Here is an 18,658-nt window from a genome sequence, read left to right as displayed (position 1 = left end):
GTTGGGTATTATACTAAAGCCAAGAGAAAATTTTCTTGAATGATTTTCCTTTGAACAACATTCAACAAAGAAAAGTTAAACGTTGAATGCCTTTTTTTTTTTGTAAATATTATCAACAGTGTTTAACACTAAAATTTAAGAAGCGTGTTCACTTTTATCACTAGCTTAGGGGAATGAGTACCTATCATATAGCATGAGATTACAAGAAATCCTAAAGAAATGGAAAACTTTTAACCTCTAAATTTAAAACTACTACCCTCTAAATTAAAGTTTTAAGTTTAATTATGTGTAGATCTATTGTCAAACTATAAGAAAAAATAAAAAGTAAATGATATACTTTCAAATTTAAAGTTTTATATTTGGATGGTGTTCACTATGACTAAATCATCAAAAGAGGTTCATAATCATTTAATAAATAGAGGATATTCAAGTTTTTTCTATAAATACATGATTTATTTTCATCGAGTGGTATGAAAATAAATATTTCATGAGTCGGGCGGTAGCCACGAGTGAAATATGGTACTTTCATGCCACAAGATGAAAATAAATCATGTATTTATAGAAAAAACTTGAATTTTCTGTTTATTATATACATTTTTTCTCTTTTTTGACACTAAAATTTGAAAGACTTTCCCTTAAATTTTGTGTACTGGCAGAATTTAAAAGAAAGTAGTCCGGCAAGACACCAGTGAAAATACGGAAAATATGTTTCACTGCAGTGAAAAATAAATTTTTACAGTGAAAATACGAAAAATGAAAATATGCATTTTATTTCATCAATATTTCTCAATATTTCATTTATAAGTATATAATAAATTAGCTATCCATTTATTATATTAAAATATTTATCTTTTTATGTTGTGTAAAGTAAATAAAAGGTGCAATGGAAAATAAATTTTACAATGAAAAGTGAACCACAACTTGTCAACTCAAAATTGCAATAAATTGTGTGACAAATATAATTTGTTATAAATCTGTACTGTAATGTAGCCTACACCATGAATTATAAACAACATAGTCTATTTAAAATTATTATTATTATAATTATTAATTTATTTTTATTAATAATTTATTATTATTATTATGATTATGAATTCATGATTGTCTTATTATTATCATTAGATCACATCATCATTATTATTATTACTATTATCAATTCATTATTATTATTACTAATTTATTATTATTATATTAATCATCATCATTAATAATTTATTATTATTATTATTATTATTATTATTATCAATTCAATTCATTATTATTATTATTACTATTAATTTATTGTTATTATTTTATTTTTATATAATGTAAACTTTATTAATTTTCTATAATTATTATTATCTAATATCTTAATCATGTGACTGATGTTGCATTGAAGTCTGTATCTTTTAATTATTTGTGCATTATTAATTTATCAATTTCCATTTAATGTGATTTTAACCCCTTCTTATCCAACATAAGTCAGCATAAAGCTAGACAAAGTACAATTCACAAAACAATGATTCAATGAATATAAATAATTTAAATTTAACAATCTTTTGAAGATCTAAATCTGAATTGAATAAGAAAACTTCTCTGTCCATATAATATCCTGCTTGATTCAGTGTTCCATGTTCCCACCAAAGACATCAAGAACAAATCCGCTTTAATCGTGGAAAATATCAACAAAATTGCTGCTTATAGGGCACACAGAAAACCACCGACGTCTTATCGATTCATATCTAGAAGATATTACTATCGATTGCTGTTTTGATCAGCGATTTTTTCCATTTTTTTTTTTCAACAATTCATTTCTTCCTTGTTACAATATTCGACGCCAGCGTTAAAAGGAAATGACGTAGATACAGTACCTACGTCATAACCAGGGCAGGGTATAAGTTGTTCCCCAAATAACAGAGACTATTCTATAGAAATAGTCATCACTATATTTGAATGCGAATGAAAAGAGTTTATCTTAAGTGTATTTATATGTCTTCAGAAATACTTTCCGTTGTATAAAAAGAAGCAAAGGAATATCTGAAATAAAGTAAAATTCGTGAAATTGTTTTGTTGCACTTAAACTTTAAAAAGTATTTATCTGAAACATAAGACGGTTTAATTCTAAACTATACAGATGTTATCATAAAGCCTTAATTAACTGAATGAATTAATTATTAATTTACGATTTAATTCATTGAAGTGTTGTTTACTTTTGTTACTTCAAAATGGATTAATTAAAGAAAACAAATACTTATCGTCGTTTCTAAGTTTATATATGATCGTTAGTTATTTCTCATTCATAAAATAATTTTTTATCGGCCATTCTATAGACAGTGGAAGGGAGGCAACTCCTAATCCAGACTGCAAGGATTTTAAATATAACTTACAGAGTTACCTCTCTTCTCATTCAATTATTGACAAAACTACTGAATGAATTTTTCTGGTAATATTGCTTTATAGTGAACACCATAGCGGTTCTCTTAATTTGGTTGATGTAACAGCCGATTTTAACACAATTGTTGGTCATACTTCGGCGGTCGAGCCACATAATTAACTTAACAGTAATTACCAATTTTCTAATCCAGTCAGCGTTGAAAGACAATGACCATTAATATAGGATCAATGCAACGGACATATTACGCCTCGGCTAAGTATCGAACCAGGGACGCCTGAATTATAATTACGACGACAGACAGTTTAAAGGCCAGCGAGGAGTGATTATCAAGATACGGACAAGCTGAGCCATGTTGTCAACAGACATAAAGAGTATGAAAAGAATATGATTAACAGTCCATTTATGGTCAGCCAAAATGATCAATGACATTGTACATTTTGTAATTAACCGACCAGCAAAGTTTTTCGAGGTCCATTTAGTCATGAATTCATGACTAGTTGCGTTCATCCTAGGCTACAGGCACTGAAGATAAATTACTCGCCTTAATTACGTTGTGCGTTTTATGAGTGAAGCAGACGACACTTTGTTATAAAAGGAGCGGATCGTAAGAAAATCATCATCGTGTAAACAGGTAAGTTTAAGATTTTTTCATTTAGATTATAGGTGAATATTTTCGCTAAATGCTTGGGCGAATATTGTATTAAACGTGTCATAAGTGGTTAAAGTATGCATTAAAGCAACTGTACCTTGAACTAAATTTTAACATTGAAACATTTGGAACATTTACAAGGATTTGAAAAACAATCTGGTAAGAACCTTTAAATATATGTTTAATATATGATATGCAAATACAAATGCGTATGCTAAAACACATAATGACGAGTTAAATTATTTAAATATGGCTGGATAAAATTGCACACTCTTTACTTTATTTATTATTTTTAGTCGTGCAATAATATACCAGTCCGTTGTACTTCCGCCCCACCCGAGGAGGAGTTCCAGGGAAATATGCCGTCCGCCCGTCCGTCCCAGCGGTGCTGCGTCAATATGGCGCAAACAAAAATAGCGGAAAATGTCTTCGTTGGCATTTAGCAGATAATAAACAACGTCTTAAGCAGGTTCTGGAGTATTTTTGTTTTGGGTCAGAATCTTGCTGACCAGTCCATGTGCTAGGATTTGTTTGATACTGAGATCCCTCAAACATTCAATGGTTGGTTTCTAATTTAAATCGGGACGTTCATTAAACTTGTTCAGCAATTTTTGAGAAGCTACCTCTCATATCATCGTAATCTGGTTTGAAAAAAACAAACAACCCTTAGGTTAAATTAGATATGAATCAATACAAATCTGTTACAGTGTAACTTTCTAATTACGACAACCTGTTGCTAGATGTCATCATTTTGCTTATTATTGTGTTGTATTATTTGTAAACAATCTGCATAAGAGACCACCTTTCATAAACAAATCATTCTGTTCTGTACAAATAAACGACATTCACACTCCTACGTGATTTTAATCGGTAAAGATAAAAGACTAAAGTGACATATTTAAGGTGCACTGCTTAAGCTCGGATCAGTGTAATTTTAAAGGCCCAGCATGACATTATAACATGATTTTAATATCTTTGTCAATGTTATTTAAAATAACACATGGATTAAAACTTCTGACTGAAACATACCTGAGCATATAGTGCTTATTCTTTTATCAAGGTTTTTAAAATACTTTTAGATTTAATTTTCCATATTTGCTCTTAAAAAGTAGTATGGAAAGTTCAAAATAAAACAGTGTTTTAAGTAATGCTCCCTGGTTCTACGATCAATCAGCTGATTTTTTACAAAATGGACTTCACAAGTTTATATGCTTTGAACGATCCTTTATCAACATTGGGGAATCAAGATAGATATTTATAGTTAGCCAGGGCCTTGTCATACTGTATGGCCTAGCTCTTTACTAGTGGCAAAGGCAGATCACTTCCGGTTTCAGCCGATTAATGACAATGCACTCTCCTGCTCCACGTTATCATTTTCTTTTTGAGTCAGGGTCGTTCAAGCATAATTGTTTTTACAGACCATTTATGAATCAACAGTTTGCTTGAAACTCGACGAAACAGTGATTGTAAGACTAGTTCATGCAACTGATATAAATCACTTTTGAGTCCGCTTAGTACTGATATCATAAGATAAATCTTGCTCATGGCTGTAGTAAATCTCGAATCAAATCATAAACTAAAAATGAATGACATAAGACTTTCTATATCCGAACAACACAGTGGAGAGTATGTGCCGCGCCCTAGATTTGAACACCTTGAAAGTCAAGTCTGTAAACAAGATGCTCTCCCTCTCTACTATTTGAGTATAATGATCATGACCGTTTAGAATATAGAAAACTTGGCAAATATTTCACAGCCTTTGATTTATGACTTCAAAACAGTGTTTGAAGCATTAAACAGAACACAACAAGACACACTCTTTGATGTATGTTTTCATGACTTAAGTTGACTCTAATTGTTGTGTATTGTCTGTTTGATTAGTGTGTCTCTTACATCTTATAACAGCCATTTCTAAACAACATAAACACCACCAACAACAGCTGGTAACTTTAAATACTGTCTAGCTATCTCATTTTGCCCGTGTAAAGATGTATTACTTCATTCTTTCCGGAAAGCTATTTCTTAGCACTATCGGTGAAAACTTATATATACAGTAGAGTTTTAGATTTTTCTCAATCGTATTGCATTTGTAAACATTTTTGTTTTATTTCAGTTTTACCCATTAATTAGACATGTCCCTAACTCCGGAACAGTGCGAGGATTTCTGGCGTATAGCTGATAGAAACGGGGATGGTGTTTTGTCAATACAGGAACTAGCAGCCGCCGCCAGAAAATATCGGCCTGGGATCTCCGACAAAGACTGTACAGTAAGTGTGAAATACAGTAAAAACTCGCTAATGAGACCAATGAAGGGACTTTACAAATCTGGTCTTAATAGCTGGTTGGTCTCATTAATGAGTTTGGTCAAACAGAAAACCAGGCAATATATTAAGGGATACCATGAACTGTACACATGTTTAATTCTGGGCTAACCTATTTCAAATGAGAAGAAATAAAGCATACACTATTACTTTTTTTTCATTTATTTTCTTTTACTTTTTAACATTATAAAATTTTTAAACTTCTTTAGAGGTACAAACTATATTATGAATGTCTTTAAACACAAACATATTTTTACATTCTTGTTAAAAGAATGACACGACTTACTCAATTAAATCACCATTTTACTACAAAGCACACCGAACAATTAACCTCTAATTATTTTTACAGTTTTCATCGCCGATAACAACTTCAAAAACCTAATCGTATCATGTTTATGTTTGTTTAAAATTATGGAACGAAAGAGATAATGATAGCAGCAACACCTCTTAAAAACTTATTGAAAGTTTTCTGTTCAATATTTTGTTGTTTTAATCCTCCAGTTATGACATTAAAGGTGTGAAATTAAGAAATTATCGACAATATTATTGATCATTTCCGGGTTTGATACAAAGTAACCTTGACCTCTGCCGTAAATTGGATGTCGTTAAATGTCGTAAAACTAGGACAACTATTGTTTACATCACGTGTCAAAAAGATTTCAGCAATATATATGCATGTCAATATCAAGGTGAGAAAGTGCCCGCGGTCGTATTTATGGGTTTCCAAATGTACAGAATTTAACAAATGGGACTGAATTTACTGGTCGTATTACGGAATAACGGGGTGGTCTCAAAATCGGGGTTAGCGACCATTACAATAAAGAATAAAAAAATCGGGTCTTTAAAGGGGCTACACTGAGGTCTGACGGGTAATTTGGTGTCCAAAAAAAATGTATACAAATTTCCCCACAAATCACAATATTATGACTAAAATAACAATAACTTACACTTTAACCAACCCTCTAACAACAATTATGCTAGAAAATGCATATTCACATTAGCTTTTGATGCAAAAATGAAAGTTGGTTTTCCCAGACATGTACAGAAGTTACCCACAATTCATCGGGTATAACTAAAATACGCAACGGACATTTTTGGAACAACAGAGTAAATGGGGGTAAAAAAGTCTATTGATTTTTTCTCAACTCTCTAACCTATCATGTTTATATAACTTGAAGAAAAACTGTATAAAAGATAATCAAGGTAGCAATTTCGTTGTCTTGAAAAATCAAACGCAAGCGAAGCGGACATTTTCTAGACAAAACGGAAAGATATTATATACATGTACGATTATTTTCATTGACATTTCAGTTTCAATTTCAATATTCTAAGGCAAACATAATGCATCGGTGATATTTATACTAAAACGAGCACAGTGTACTCACACTAATAAAAGTATTTAACGCTATCTTATAACGTATTTAAATCAAATACAGTTAATGACATGTCTCATTTGATTTGATTGTTCGTTTTGGGGATGGAGTGGGGGTTACGTCACACAAAACTGTGTAGGTCATTTTGGCGACTCTTCAGTTTTACTGGTGGAGAAAGAACTCAGGTGCCCCCTTTGCAAAATTGTTTCTGGCACAAACTGGCATCTGTGTATGTAATGAGTGACGTTTCGTAGGCTATCTTGATAGGATCGTACATACACGTTCCACACACAATTACATCATATTCATACCATAGGCAAAATTAAATGCACGTTTCCTGTTGTAACAATATGAAACCCCAGAAAAAAAACAGCTTCTGAATGTGGCATTTCTATCGTTATTCCATAAAAGCACCCCCCCCCCCCAAAAAAAAAAAAGAATGAGTACATCAGATGGGCATGCTTCTGGAGTGTTGGTTATTTATTACCTGCACTCCAGTTACGCACTGTGCATGTATATGAATTCGATTTAACTCTGACACGTTTTCAACAGAAAAGTCTTCAAACTATGATACAATAAATGTTTATGATTCTATTAGAAACTTGTTTAGAATTTAATGATTTTTGGTGAAAACGATATAGTTTACTTGTACTACAGATAAGATCAAAGTGCTGAAGGCACTGAAGAAAAAACCGGATAAACTATCACATTTTTACTCCAGTTTAACAGGTAAATTAATTTTATATTGCGGTTTACATCTTAATATCAGCTAACCTTTGCTTTTTGAGACTTTTGTTTTTGAAAATAATCTAAACGAGTAAAATAAATCCTCTTTTATGGGCAAATAATTTAATAAGTAGCATCCCCGATTTCTCTTTCATAAATTGGCTTTAGCAAATTCTTTTCTATTCAAATATTAAGAACATTCTGTCAGTGACGTGTTCTTCTACTTGAAATCTTCCTGGTGCGTATTTTCGGTAACAGGAAGAAAATGACAGTCTGTTTCTATCTTTCGTAACAGGAAGAAAATGACAGTCTGTTCATTTGATCTTGACTGTGAAAAATCATGTTTTGTGAACCAATTTATCCTGCCGATAAAGATTTTGCAAGCAATCTGGTGGTTTATGTTCTAGTGCTTACACTTAGTTTTTAATTCCAAAGAACATTTCTTAGGAGACCTTTAACGTTTGATTACGGTATAATCACTATAACCGAAATACTTAGGAATTAATTTTAATTCCTGTTACTGTGAAATTTTTCGTTCACATGTTTTAAAATACTTAAGTAGCTCTAAAAATTTTCAAAACGATATCCAGTATTTCCGAAACAATTTACAAAGGCTTTTAATACACAATCTTATAAATCTTAAAGTATTACGAGAACCACCCACCTAATCTCCAGAAATACATACGAAAAAACAAGATAAATCAAAAGGCTGCAAAGCTCTGTGGTATTTTCTGATCTTTGCAATATAAATCACACTGTATAACTGTATTATTTTCCTGTATAAGTTTTTTTATGTACTATAATTCTTCTTGCTTGGTACCAGAGTTTGATACATATGGAATTTTGCAGGACTAGAGTTGCATCAAAAAATCATTTATGTTCATTTTTATGACAGCCACACTTTATCCTTGCATATCGTGGCTATTTCCTTAACAAAGAAACTTTATAAAAAATAATTGTCTTGAATTGGATTTGAACCCCAGACACACTAAACGAGCGCGTTACCCTTGCACCACGGAGAAGATATATGAACAATGCCTGAATAAAATCAAGTAATACTAAATTTAGATTTTTCACTGCATTTCGGGTTAATTTTCGAGGTTTTTTTGTTCAAGATAAACCTGTTCTTTAACACATTGATGTAAATAATTAAACAAAAATCTTCTCGCCAAAACAGTCCGACATGTATATATTCCACTACTCGACAGTCAGATTTATTTGTGTGAAAATAAGCTCTCGACATCGCTTAAAAATAGCATTTTCATTGATTAAAATGATATTCATCCGCGTAATTTGTTGTGAATGTGCATTCATTTGACAATTCTATAAGCCAAAGCTACTTTTAAACTTTGAATGCGTTGTAATTTGTTGGATACTTATTACAAAATGAAAATATTTCTTTCTTTTAAATCGGTAGTTTTCAGCTGTTTTAAGAACTGTTTGATGTTAGTTTTGTCGTGAAACCGCTGTGTCAGAGATTGAATGTTAGCTTTGTATTTCCTGATCTTCGATCAGAAATACAAAAAGGAATGGTAACATTCAATGAATACAACACCCACACGACCAAGCAACACATGACCACAGCTAAATTATCAATGAAAACATTAATTTCAGGCTTTCAAGTGGTAAATAAAAAGAAAACAACAAAAATGAAAAACAGGAAGAAAGAAGAGACAAAAGTAGAGAAAAAAAAAGGTTTTAGTGCTATAAAGCAAGAAAAGCAGCGTTCTCTCCCTAACTTATTTATGCAATGAATGCATCCGATCAATATTTAGCCATTGTAGTTTTTGAAACCAGTCACTCGTGTTTTCAAAATAGTCGGGAAATGAACCTGACATTTTTTATCAAAACATTTACAAAACTGATTAACAATGAGTATGCCATGATAAACAGGCTATAAGGAGTAAAAACAATGGTTTAGATATGCATTGCCCTTTATCGTCTAGGAGTTGGGAAGTATTATAAAACATAGTTTAAGCAATGAATGTTGTATGAGGTGAGGTTAATAATATCTTACTGAATTCTTAAAGTTACTTTTACTTACCTGCCCTTCACATTTGTCTTGCTGTATCATGATTTTGTTTGTTTCGTTTAATTTGAAAGAAAGTTGGGTTTAAAGAACAACAACTATATAATCAGTTTTAAGTTATTTCACTAGTCACGGCAATAACCCTGCTGTGGAAGCTTTTACTATGTCGGGGGCTGCGTCATGTGAACGTTGCCGTCGCCTTGATTGTGTTTATTCCAGTTTTTCCTTTTTTACTCTTATAACGCTCTCAATTTCTTTTCCACCGGGAAGCTTTCAATATATTGGAACATTAAAGCACAGCTCAATTGACCCATCACTAATACGGAGGCCTTCCAATAAGAAAGAAATTTATCAGGATATCTGCTAAATCAATAGTGATAATAACAATATTAATAGAGCCAGATTGTAACTCTTTTCCGACCTTCTTGATAATGTTTACCATGTGCATGAAACAGGTATCAATTACCTATAGTTTTGAATGTCTATATCAAAACGTAGTAATCTTCTCATCAACAAAGTTTACATCCAATGCGGATAAATATGCAAGTATGTATGTAAAATGATAAATATTAAATTTCAGATCTATCTAGCAAAGGAGATCGATTTTTCTTTAAAGAATTTTAATTATGTGCACTAGACATACATTAGAAATATTATCTAATAAAGTTGAAGCCTAAATGTCCTATAATGAGGCCGGATTCATTCTCTATTAAGCCAGTGCTTCAGTGCTTTGATCAGAGTTAAAGAGAAATCTCTGGGATAACATTCTGTGTGTGCGTGTGACTTTTTTATGCTTACAATACTCAAGTTCATGTTCGTTGTATAAAAGGTATTACGAAGTTTTTTTTTCCTGAACGGGTGTCAGATAAACCAAAGTGACCTTTGAAATAGGACCCATTACACTGATTGACAAAGTAAATTTTCTTAGCCTAGATATCATGATATTTTAACCATTACAAAGTTAATACATAATATTTAATAATTACACGAAAGCTCTCAAATTAACATAGAATATTTGTAAAATTTGTGTATGTCAGTTTCCAACTCCGTACGTTTAGCTAAATTCGTCATTGTAATGGAGAAAAAACATGATTACAACAATGTAATGCTTTAAATATATTGAAATTGCTTTTGAAAGATTTTTCTCACAAGAACATATGTGAACAACAAGAAATTTAACAAACAAACCCATTATTTGCTTTTAAATTTATGGATTGTTGGTATATTCCGGTTTCGCACTTTTGTTGCTGCCGATACACAAAAAATTCTCCGTTTCGCTTTTTAGTCATCCCGAAAATCATCACGTGACCGTTGTTTTTATTCAGATTTGCAAACTGAAAGGTGTTTAAACGCTTTTCCCACAAAATTGGAGAAAATATGTATTTCAAACGACTTGCCAATCCAAAGAACACATGTCAATGTATCACTGATTCTGTTTGAATGTCCCTAACTCGCAGGTAATAAAAAATTATCGGTTCGTGAAATTTTACTTTTTTTTGTGACATTCGGCCGTACCTCAGTGGAGTACCTTTAAAAAATCGTTTGTATTAGCGGGTTGGTCTTGAAAACGGGGTGGTCGTAAAGCGGGTTTTTACTGTACATTAGAAAAGTTTCACACTGACCATCACTATTTTATATCTCCAGAATTTAGTTTATGCTCTAAAACAATGTTCCATTGAACTGCACGTAATTTTTGTTTTTACACATTTTATGGCTGCATGTCCCCAGATGGACCAAAATATTTCAAGAAAATCAAATTTTAGAAAATTGAATTAAGATTTTAGGGAAAGTTAAACGATTTTCCAGATTGAAATTAATAATATACAAATAATATGCGACTAATGACTGTCTTTGCGATGTTTATCACTATATTTCTACTTCGTCACTAACGTAATAAAGGCTTTTTTTGCTTATTTTTACCTTATTTGGTTGTACAATTATGTTTACAATCTGCAAATTACTTTCTACGTTCACTTCGCAGTATTTTACTTTTGAATACATTTTCAAAATTTTCATGAAAGTTAGCATGAATTTTGAGACATGTTGCTTTGATAGTTATGCACGCTATTTGAGTGATAAGTGTTAATTAATTAAAAGTGGGCATCAACTTGAAGACCTGCGAGATTCTCTCTCTCTGATTTTCACGTACTGCGACTAATGCAATATTCGCCGTAAATTGTTTTGTCAAGAAAACAGAACCACCACAATCACCTGCACATTCACCATTCACCTGACAGTGCGGGGACAGAGGAAGTTTTCTAACATCATTTCCCAACTTACTTTAACCTTCCAATCCCTGATACCTTGCGCCCCAACTCCTTAGGTTATATCAAATATACGCAAATAAAAAACTTGGTTTCATAATTGATCAAATAAAATTTAATACGTAACAATATTTATTATATGAACTGTTTTACCAGAAGGATAATAAACAGAGATAATAAAGACCATATTTAATATATCATTATGTTACGTGACTTACTACATTCATGGTGCAGGACCTATTCTTACACTTAATAAATTATTATGTTATATTTTTTCAGTGCATGTTTTGTGGTATAGACAAGAATGGAGATGGTTCAATTACCAAGCAGGAATTTCTGGCCGAGATGAGGGACAAGCCAAAACGCTCGTGAGTATTATAACCAGCATATAACCCTTAATCAGCTAGAACCGGAAGTGTTCCGGTTAAGTACAAGGCTACCTTGCATTTCCGTGCAATATGATCAGACTTTCCTAACTGATGGTAGCTCAGTTTTCATTTAATACAAAATGTATTTGTATTGTGATATTGAAACCCTTTAGACATTGAATGAATTATTACAACTTCAACCCAAGCCAAATTCAGGAAAAGAATAATCTGCGGGTACTAACATAAAGATACAGATTATTTTCATTGTTGTCGTTACCTACATTTTTATGACAAGTAGCTTTCATAAACTAACATTGTTCAGTTATAGTTGATTGAAACACTCTTTTTAACCGTTTTTTTACAGCGAAACATCCTTAAAATGTAGCAAAACACTCTTTTTAACTGTTTTTATACCGAAACTGTTGACACCGAGACACTCTTCTTTTTACAAAAAAAAAACACTGTCCACTTATTGTTTCTTTTTTATGGTGAAAATCTTTTTCTGTTAACTGTATGCTTTTTGTATTTTCTGATCGTAAGATCAGTAAATACATAGCTAACATCCACGGTCTAACACAAAATTTCCTTACAGTCCTAACAACGCAAAGTAGTTCTCACTCAAAACTGCTTAAAAACCAGCAATTTAAAAGAAAGAATAATTTTTAATGTAGGCATTTAACAAATTACAGTGCATTAAAAGTTTAGATTAGTCAATAGAAATATGAGGTTACAATCACAAATTTCGCGGATGAATATCTTTTTTACCCAATGAAAAATGTTCGGCTATTTCCGTAAAGCTTCGGATTATCATGAATATCATTTTAATAATTGAAAATGCTATTTTTAGCTATGTCGATAGAGCGTAGTACACAAATAAATCTGACTGTCGAGTAGTGGAATATATACATGTCGGACTGTTTTGGCGAGAAGATTTTCCCATCAGTGTTAAACAACAGGTTTATCGTGAACAAAACACGAAAGGGAAATTCTCAATTTAGAATTACATAATGTATTCGTTTTTATTCAAGGTACATATGTATTACTTTGCCGTGGTGCAGAGGTAAGCGGTCTCGTTGAGGGTGTGAGAGGCCTATGGTTCAAATCCTAGTCGAGGCAATTCTATTTTTATTTTTTTTTCATGCAAAATTCCATATGTATCAATCTCAAACTGTTATAGAAGAAAATCAAAACGCTGTCGCTGCGTAAGACGAATTATAGTATATAAAAATAAACTTATACAGGAAAGTACATACAGATAGTCAGTATGATTTAGATTGCAAAGATCAGAAAATACCATAGAGCTGCAGCCCTTTGATTAAATCAAGATTTATATTAACGACAATAACACTTTTAAATTTTTACTTTAAAAAAAGAAAACACTCTTTTGATTTTTTAAATTTATATTGTACAGTTATGGTTGATTTTATTTATATTTATTCTTTTAACTTTTTTATTTACAGAGAAACACTCCTTCAACTGTTTAAAAAGTATGATAAAGATGGGAGCGGCACCCTGACCAAGAACGAAGTTAGCCAACTGATACGAGAATGTTTCAAGCAAAACAAGAAACCAGATGAAATTGTTGAAACCTTCATGCAATATTCCGACACGAGCGGAGACGGCGTCATTTCATGGGAAGAGTTCAAAGATTTCTTTGGATAGATATTACTTACTATTCTCATGTTGCCGTTTATCTTTTATATATCCAGTCACCGCTGTATGTCCTGTAATTATTATTTTATCATTTATAAAGGCACGGCACATAATGTTCGGCTTCGGATTCATTAACATAACAGAATTCCATATTCACATAGATTTTATAAAACACATGAACAATTCTCTGTTGTTTGTTCTTAACAATTCATGTAAAATAAATAAAAGCTATTTTTACAAATGTGAGATCAGCAACAATGTTTAATGCATGAACAAAATCTGACTGAATCATCACTTCCATCCCCAGTGCCCAATTCTTCATTAGCTGATCAGACACAGAATAACAATGATTTGTTTAATGTTGACAGGAATTTATAATTGTATTATGTCCTTATTTTTTTGTAACCGCACATATAAATTACATAGAACATATTATAATAATGATTTGTTGGATATTGAAAGACAGTGTATTAATTGAACATGTTTCAATTGTAACTGTAAATACAATGCTGTTCCGTTCGCATAGTTTAAATATAATAAATATTTGTATTAAATAATTTCAATTCTTGTTTTATGAAAGAGACGGATCAATAAGACACCATTATAAAACAGTTGCCTCCCTTCTAACTGTTTTGACATATTTTTTTATCAATAATACAAAATCAATACAAAATATGAAACAAAAAGGTTCGCACTATACTTTGATGTACAGTAACATAATCCTATATTGGACTGTCGGTCCTGATTAATAATATCAAAGTAACTACATTCACAGACGCTTGGGGTAATATGATTCCGCGTCTACATACAGCATGGCATTTTTCTCTCTTTCAAATGGCTCCCTCGATGAAAGAGGCCTTATACCATAAAGCTGTTATGGCAACCTGGATTCCATTGGTAGAAAAATGACTTACTGGTAACTTAAAACAATTTTGCATATTGTAACGACCTAGAACATATAATTACGTAAATTATAACTTGAATCTTGATTATTTTTACTTTTCTTAAAGACTTAATACGTTTTGATCAAGTTGATCAAGTCATTTTGTTGAAATTTTTTGGTTAGCCTGGGGGAATGCAGCTTTTAACAGTATATAATATATTGCTATATTTCAACAAATTTGCCTTCGATAAAAATCTTACACGTGGTTAATCAAGTATTAAAAAATATATAATCTGCGCTGATTCTTTGCTACACTGACGCTGATGACTTCTATATATGACTGTAGGCACTTTCCATGACCATGCTGACGTCGAAACCAATCTCAACCTTCAGTTAGTTTATTCGGATCATGGGTTATCAGCACAATGTTCGAAATGTAACCACTACTAACTTAAAGCGCCAGGGACTACCTTAAAATTTCTCTTTCTCTTCGCGTCGGTACGAGCAGGTCGTAGAGAAAGCACGGGACATCGTTAGAAGATATACAGCTTGGACATGTTGACTCGTTAAGATCCGAACATCGATTTTGTATACATATAGCTTGGGCAGTATCTGAAAACAAACTAATCCTGTCAATATTCTGACGGGAGTGGTCCTATAGAGTAGACAGGGACGACGTGGGGTGCGTGAGCCCCTAGTTTAGAGAGTTGCAAAATGCATCCCATGCATACAAAGTACGTATTACAAATAAGAATATAATAGAGTCAAATGGTTAATGTCAAAACTTTATAAAACATATACCATTTAGGGGAATTTGGGTGTGTGAACGTGGCGTCCATTACTGGCAACAACAGCATTCATCAGGGCTAACCTTCTTCTTTATTGTCACTGGTTACTGTACGGTTAGGTTATTATTGACCGTTTAACAGTGATCTACTTTAGGCTGATTCATTTCATTGGCTAATGTGGAAATTGTATGGAGGAAAATTATCACCATTAGCCTTAAAATAAACGCTTTTATAGAGAATAACATGCTACTGTCTTTTGATATCAATTTTATCAGGCGAGGCTGATATGGGCTAGAAAGGGCGAGGCTTGCCGAGCCCTTTCTGCCCATATCAGCCGAGCCTGATAAAATTGATATCAAAAGACAGTAGCATGTTTTTCTATTTATCATGTATTACATAATAACTGTCAAAATAACAAAATTATCTACTTTTAAATAGCGAATTTCTTTAAAAAGGGGGATTTTTGTTCAAAGAAATAATTCTTGAAAGCAAATTCCTCCGCCCCTGAAACATAGAATTTTCAGTAAATGGCCGCCATTTTCTCTTTCGACTCGGATAAAAGATGCAAAAGAATGTAGGCCTAATACGATAAAATTCTTACCTTTAATTTAAACATTGATCCAAAAATCCACTTAGAATCACATAAACTAAACTTTACTGCAATATTTGTCTTGAATTGTCAAATTCAAAAGTTCATCATAGAAAAGTCAAATCGGCAATCAAACACAAGCTACTGTACACAAACATGCGTCTTATTTTTTAAACAAAACAATTTGTTCACTTATTAAATAATAATCAGGCGAAATTAAGTAAACAGTTACAAGTTCTCAAAGAAAATCGTCCAGCCTGTTTGTTATGATTACATGTATAGTATGACGTGAACATCGATGATGTCATTTGCAATATAAATTATGACGTCACTTCATTTAGTTGGTGCTAAAACTATTCGCTATCTAATTTATTCGTAATTGAAATCGAAATAATAAATAAAAAATATCGCATCTTGATTCAAGACTTGTAAGGTATGAGATTACATGTACATTGTAGAATTCACATGCTGGTGAAAATAAGAATATAAGCAATTGAAAAAAGTCCGTTAAAATGGGCGGGGCTTATTTTTGATATCAGGTTACTGACCTGATATCAAAAATAATTATCAGGCAAGTGTTATCGGGCAGTTACCATAGCAGTTGCATGATAAAATGGTATGACTGGTGACATTTCCGAGGTCCGTACTAGACAGAGAAATCTGCATTTTGTACCTCAACGAGCGGACAGACCCTCATTTAGCATAAACTACATTGTATATAAATGAAACTTAAACCTAACCTCTAGGCGGTTCTTTCTTACAAAAAAAGGTTATTATAAGATAATCTTGATACATTACTTGTATTTAGCAAAGAACGGATCACACTCGGCTAGGAACCCTAGGGTTTTTAGCATACAGTACTGGAAACGCTGTGAACGTGTGCGCCTCGTGTCCACTATAAAGGCTAGGGTCAAATGATTCTGATTTTATTTTCATTATTCCATGAAACTAAAATTGATCCTTGAAGGATTAAAATGTAAAGAATTGCTGATTTGCAAAGAAATAACCCTATTTTTAGATAAAATTGAGGAAGAAAATACAAATACAAGAATAATTGGATCAAAATAAGGATGAAGTTTAGGATCAAGATCAATATTTGTATAAACTGTATAAATATAAACTGTTAAATGAAAATACAATGTACATGTATATTGTTAAGTCATAATAAAATAAATCTTAAATTCAAAGACATACTATTTCAAGACCACTTTTATTTAGAATATTAAATCTGAGGATAAACAATGTAGAGTATTACAGTTTTCAATTTTGATCCTTTTCGTTATATCTTATCAAACACGGGTCACCAGTAGCAACTTTTGGCCCCTGCCGCCAGTTAGACTAATATTATGGATAATAGCCGAGGCGTTCCGATTGTGGAGCCCAGATGGTAATAAAGAGTATTATGGATAATAGCCGAGGCGTTCCGATTGTGGAGCCAGACGGTAATAAAGAGTCAGTTTTGAGAAGAGGAGGTCGGTAGCTCGATCCTTCAGAACATATAAAAAGCATATAAACCATAAATATGTACTGGTAAGAGCTACTTCACACGCGCTTTCGAATCTTGAAAATGCATAGAACCTGTCTAGTAACACTCGAGATGTACTCTTGTACCACAAATCATTGGATATATACACTGCTTAGAGCAAACAAAAACTATAACAATATAAACAAACAATAAACAATAACAAAATGCCTTTTAAGTATACAAGATATAACGCAATTTAATTTGCTGTACACACATCTACATTGTAAAAATAAAAACAATTTACTTTCCAAAGCGCATCTACATAAATCAGTTGTCAAAATTTGTTTAATGGTGTGTCAAATACAATATAAAAAGGTAGCTATATAGTGTACCTAGATGACAATATGTTACCTGTATTTATATGACATGACGAATGTTACAGTCACGGTAACGTTCATGATTGTCGTCTACGTTACCACAAATACTTGTAACGGTATGTCGTTGTTAAAGAGCTTTGGCACAGCCATGGTATGAACTGATTAAGGAAAAATATAACACTTTTTAAATGCTCATAACAGCTATTCATAGATGTTGTTGTCGAAATTTGTTGACAAATATAAAAGATTAGTCATTTGTTTATTATTCCATCATTTTTTTTTATAAACAATCTAATATCTATGGGCTATTGTGATTACAAGCATCTTCCAATCACTGTATCATTCATTTATATACTTTTGCGACCACAATAAGTAGATGTGTTTTTCACAGTGGGACTGTAACATTGCCATTTTTCCCCTCTTTCTCTCCCAGCCCCCACCACCCCCCAAAAAAAATCTTAAGAAATCCGAGTGCGGTAAATAAACATAGTGCAGTGACGATGTACTATGTACAAATCCAAATTAAAACTATGTTCTGTTCTGGTAATAGTCTCCTACATACGGGGCCCTTACATACGGGGTATGAACTTTTCGACTGATTCGGGGAAAAACATAAAATTTATTCATTTTTAACCTGATGACTTTGTATAACGGATTTGTCCTGCTTTAAATATTCGGCAAATTCTATTTGAAATAAATGGAATTTCAATTTCAAAATACTCAAATTGAGTATCCCACAATATTATACAGACATGCAGCTAGTTGCAAAAGGTAATCAGTCGGTTACATAAAAACTTAT

At 32.2% G+C, this 18,658-nt stretch overlaps 1 protein-coding gene across 2 annotated transcripts; it reads left to right on the top strand.

The window, feature by feature from the left end:
- Nucleotides 1-2,851: 2,851 nt before the first annotated feature.
- LOC132760405 (uncharacterized) lies at nt 2,852-14,314 on the top strand. Of its 2 annotated transcripts, none has more exons than XM_060752380.1 (4): nt 2,852-3,005; nt 5,137-5,290; nt 12,016-12,104; nt 13,565-14,314. In XM_060752380.1, exons 2-4 carry the CDS (start codon nt 5,156-5,158, stop codon nt 13,764-13,766), a joined length of 426 nt encoding a protein of 141 aa, XP_060608363.1. In that variant the 5' UTR covers nt 2,852-3,005; nt 5,137-5,155; the 3' UTR covers nt 13,767-14,314. The 2 variants fall into 2 exon arrangements, with proteins under 2 accessions (XP_060608363.1, XP_060608362.1); XM_060752379.1 differs by lacking the exon at nt 2,852-3,005 and adding an exon at nt 3,026-3,182.
- Nucleotides 14,315-18,658: the final 4,344 nt, after the last annotated feature.

The sequence above is a fragment of the Ruditapes philippinarum genome, unplaced genomic scaffold, assembly GCF_026571515.1.
Source record: "Ruditapes philippinarum isolate M1 unplaced genomic scaffold, ASM2657151v2 ctg5660_1_1_1_1, whole genome shotgun sequence".
In the NCBI taxonomy this organism is placed as follows: Eukaryota; Metazoa; Mollusca; class Bivalvia; order Venerida; family Veneridae; genus Ruditapes; species Ruditapes philippinarum.
Note: the sequence above shows the minus strand (reverse complement) of the source record. Positions and strands in the feature narration are given on the sequence as shown.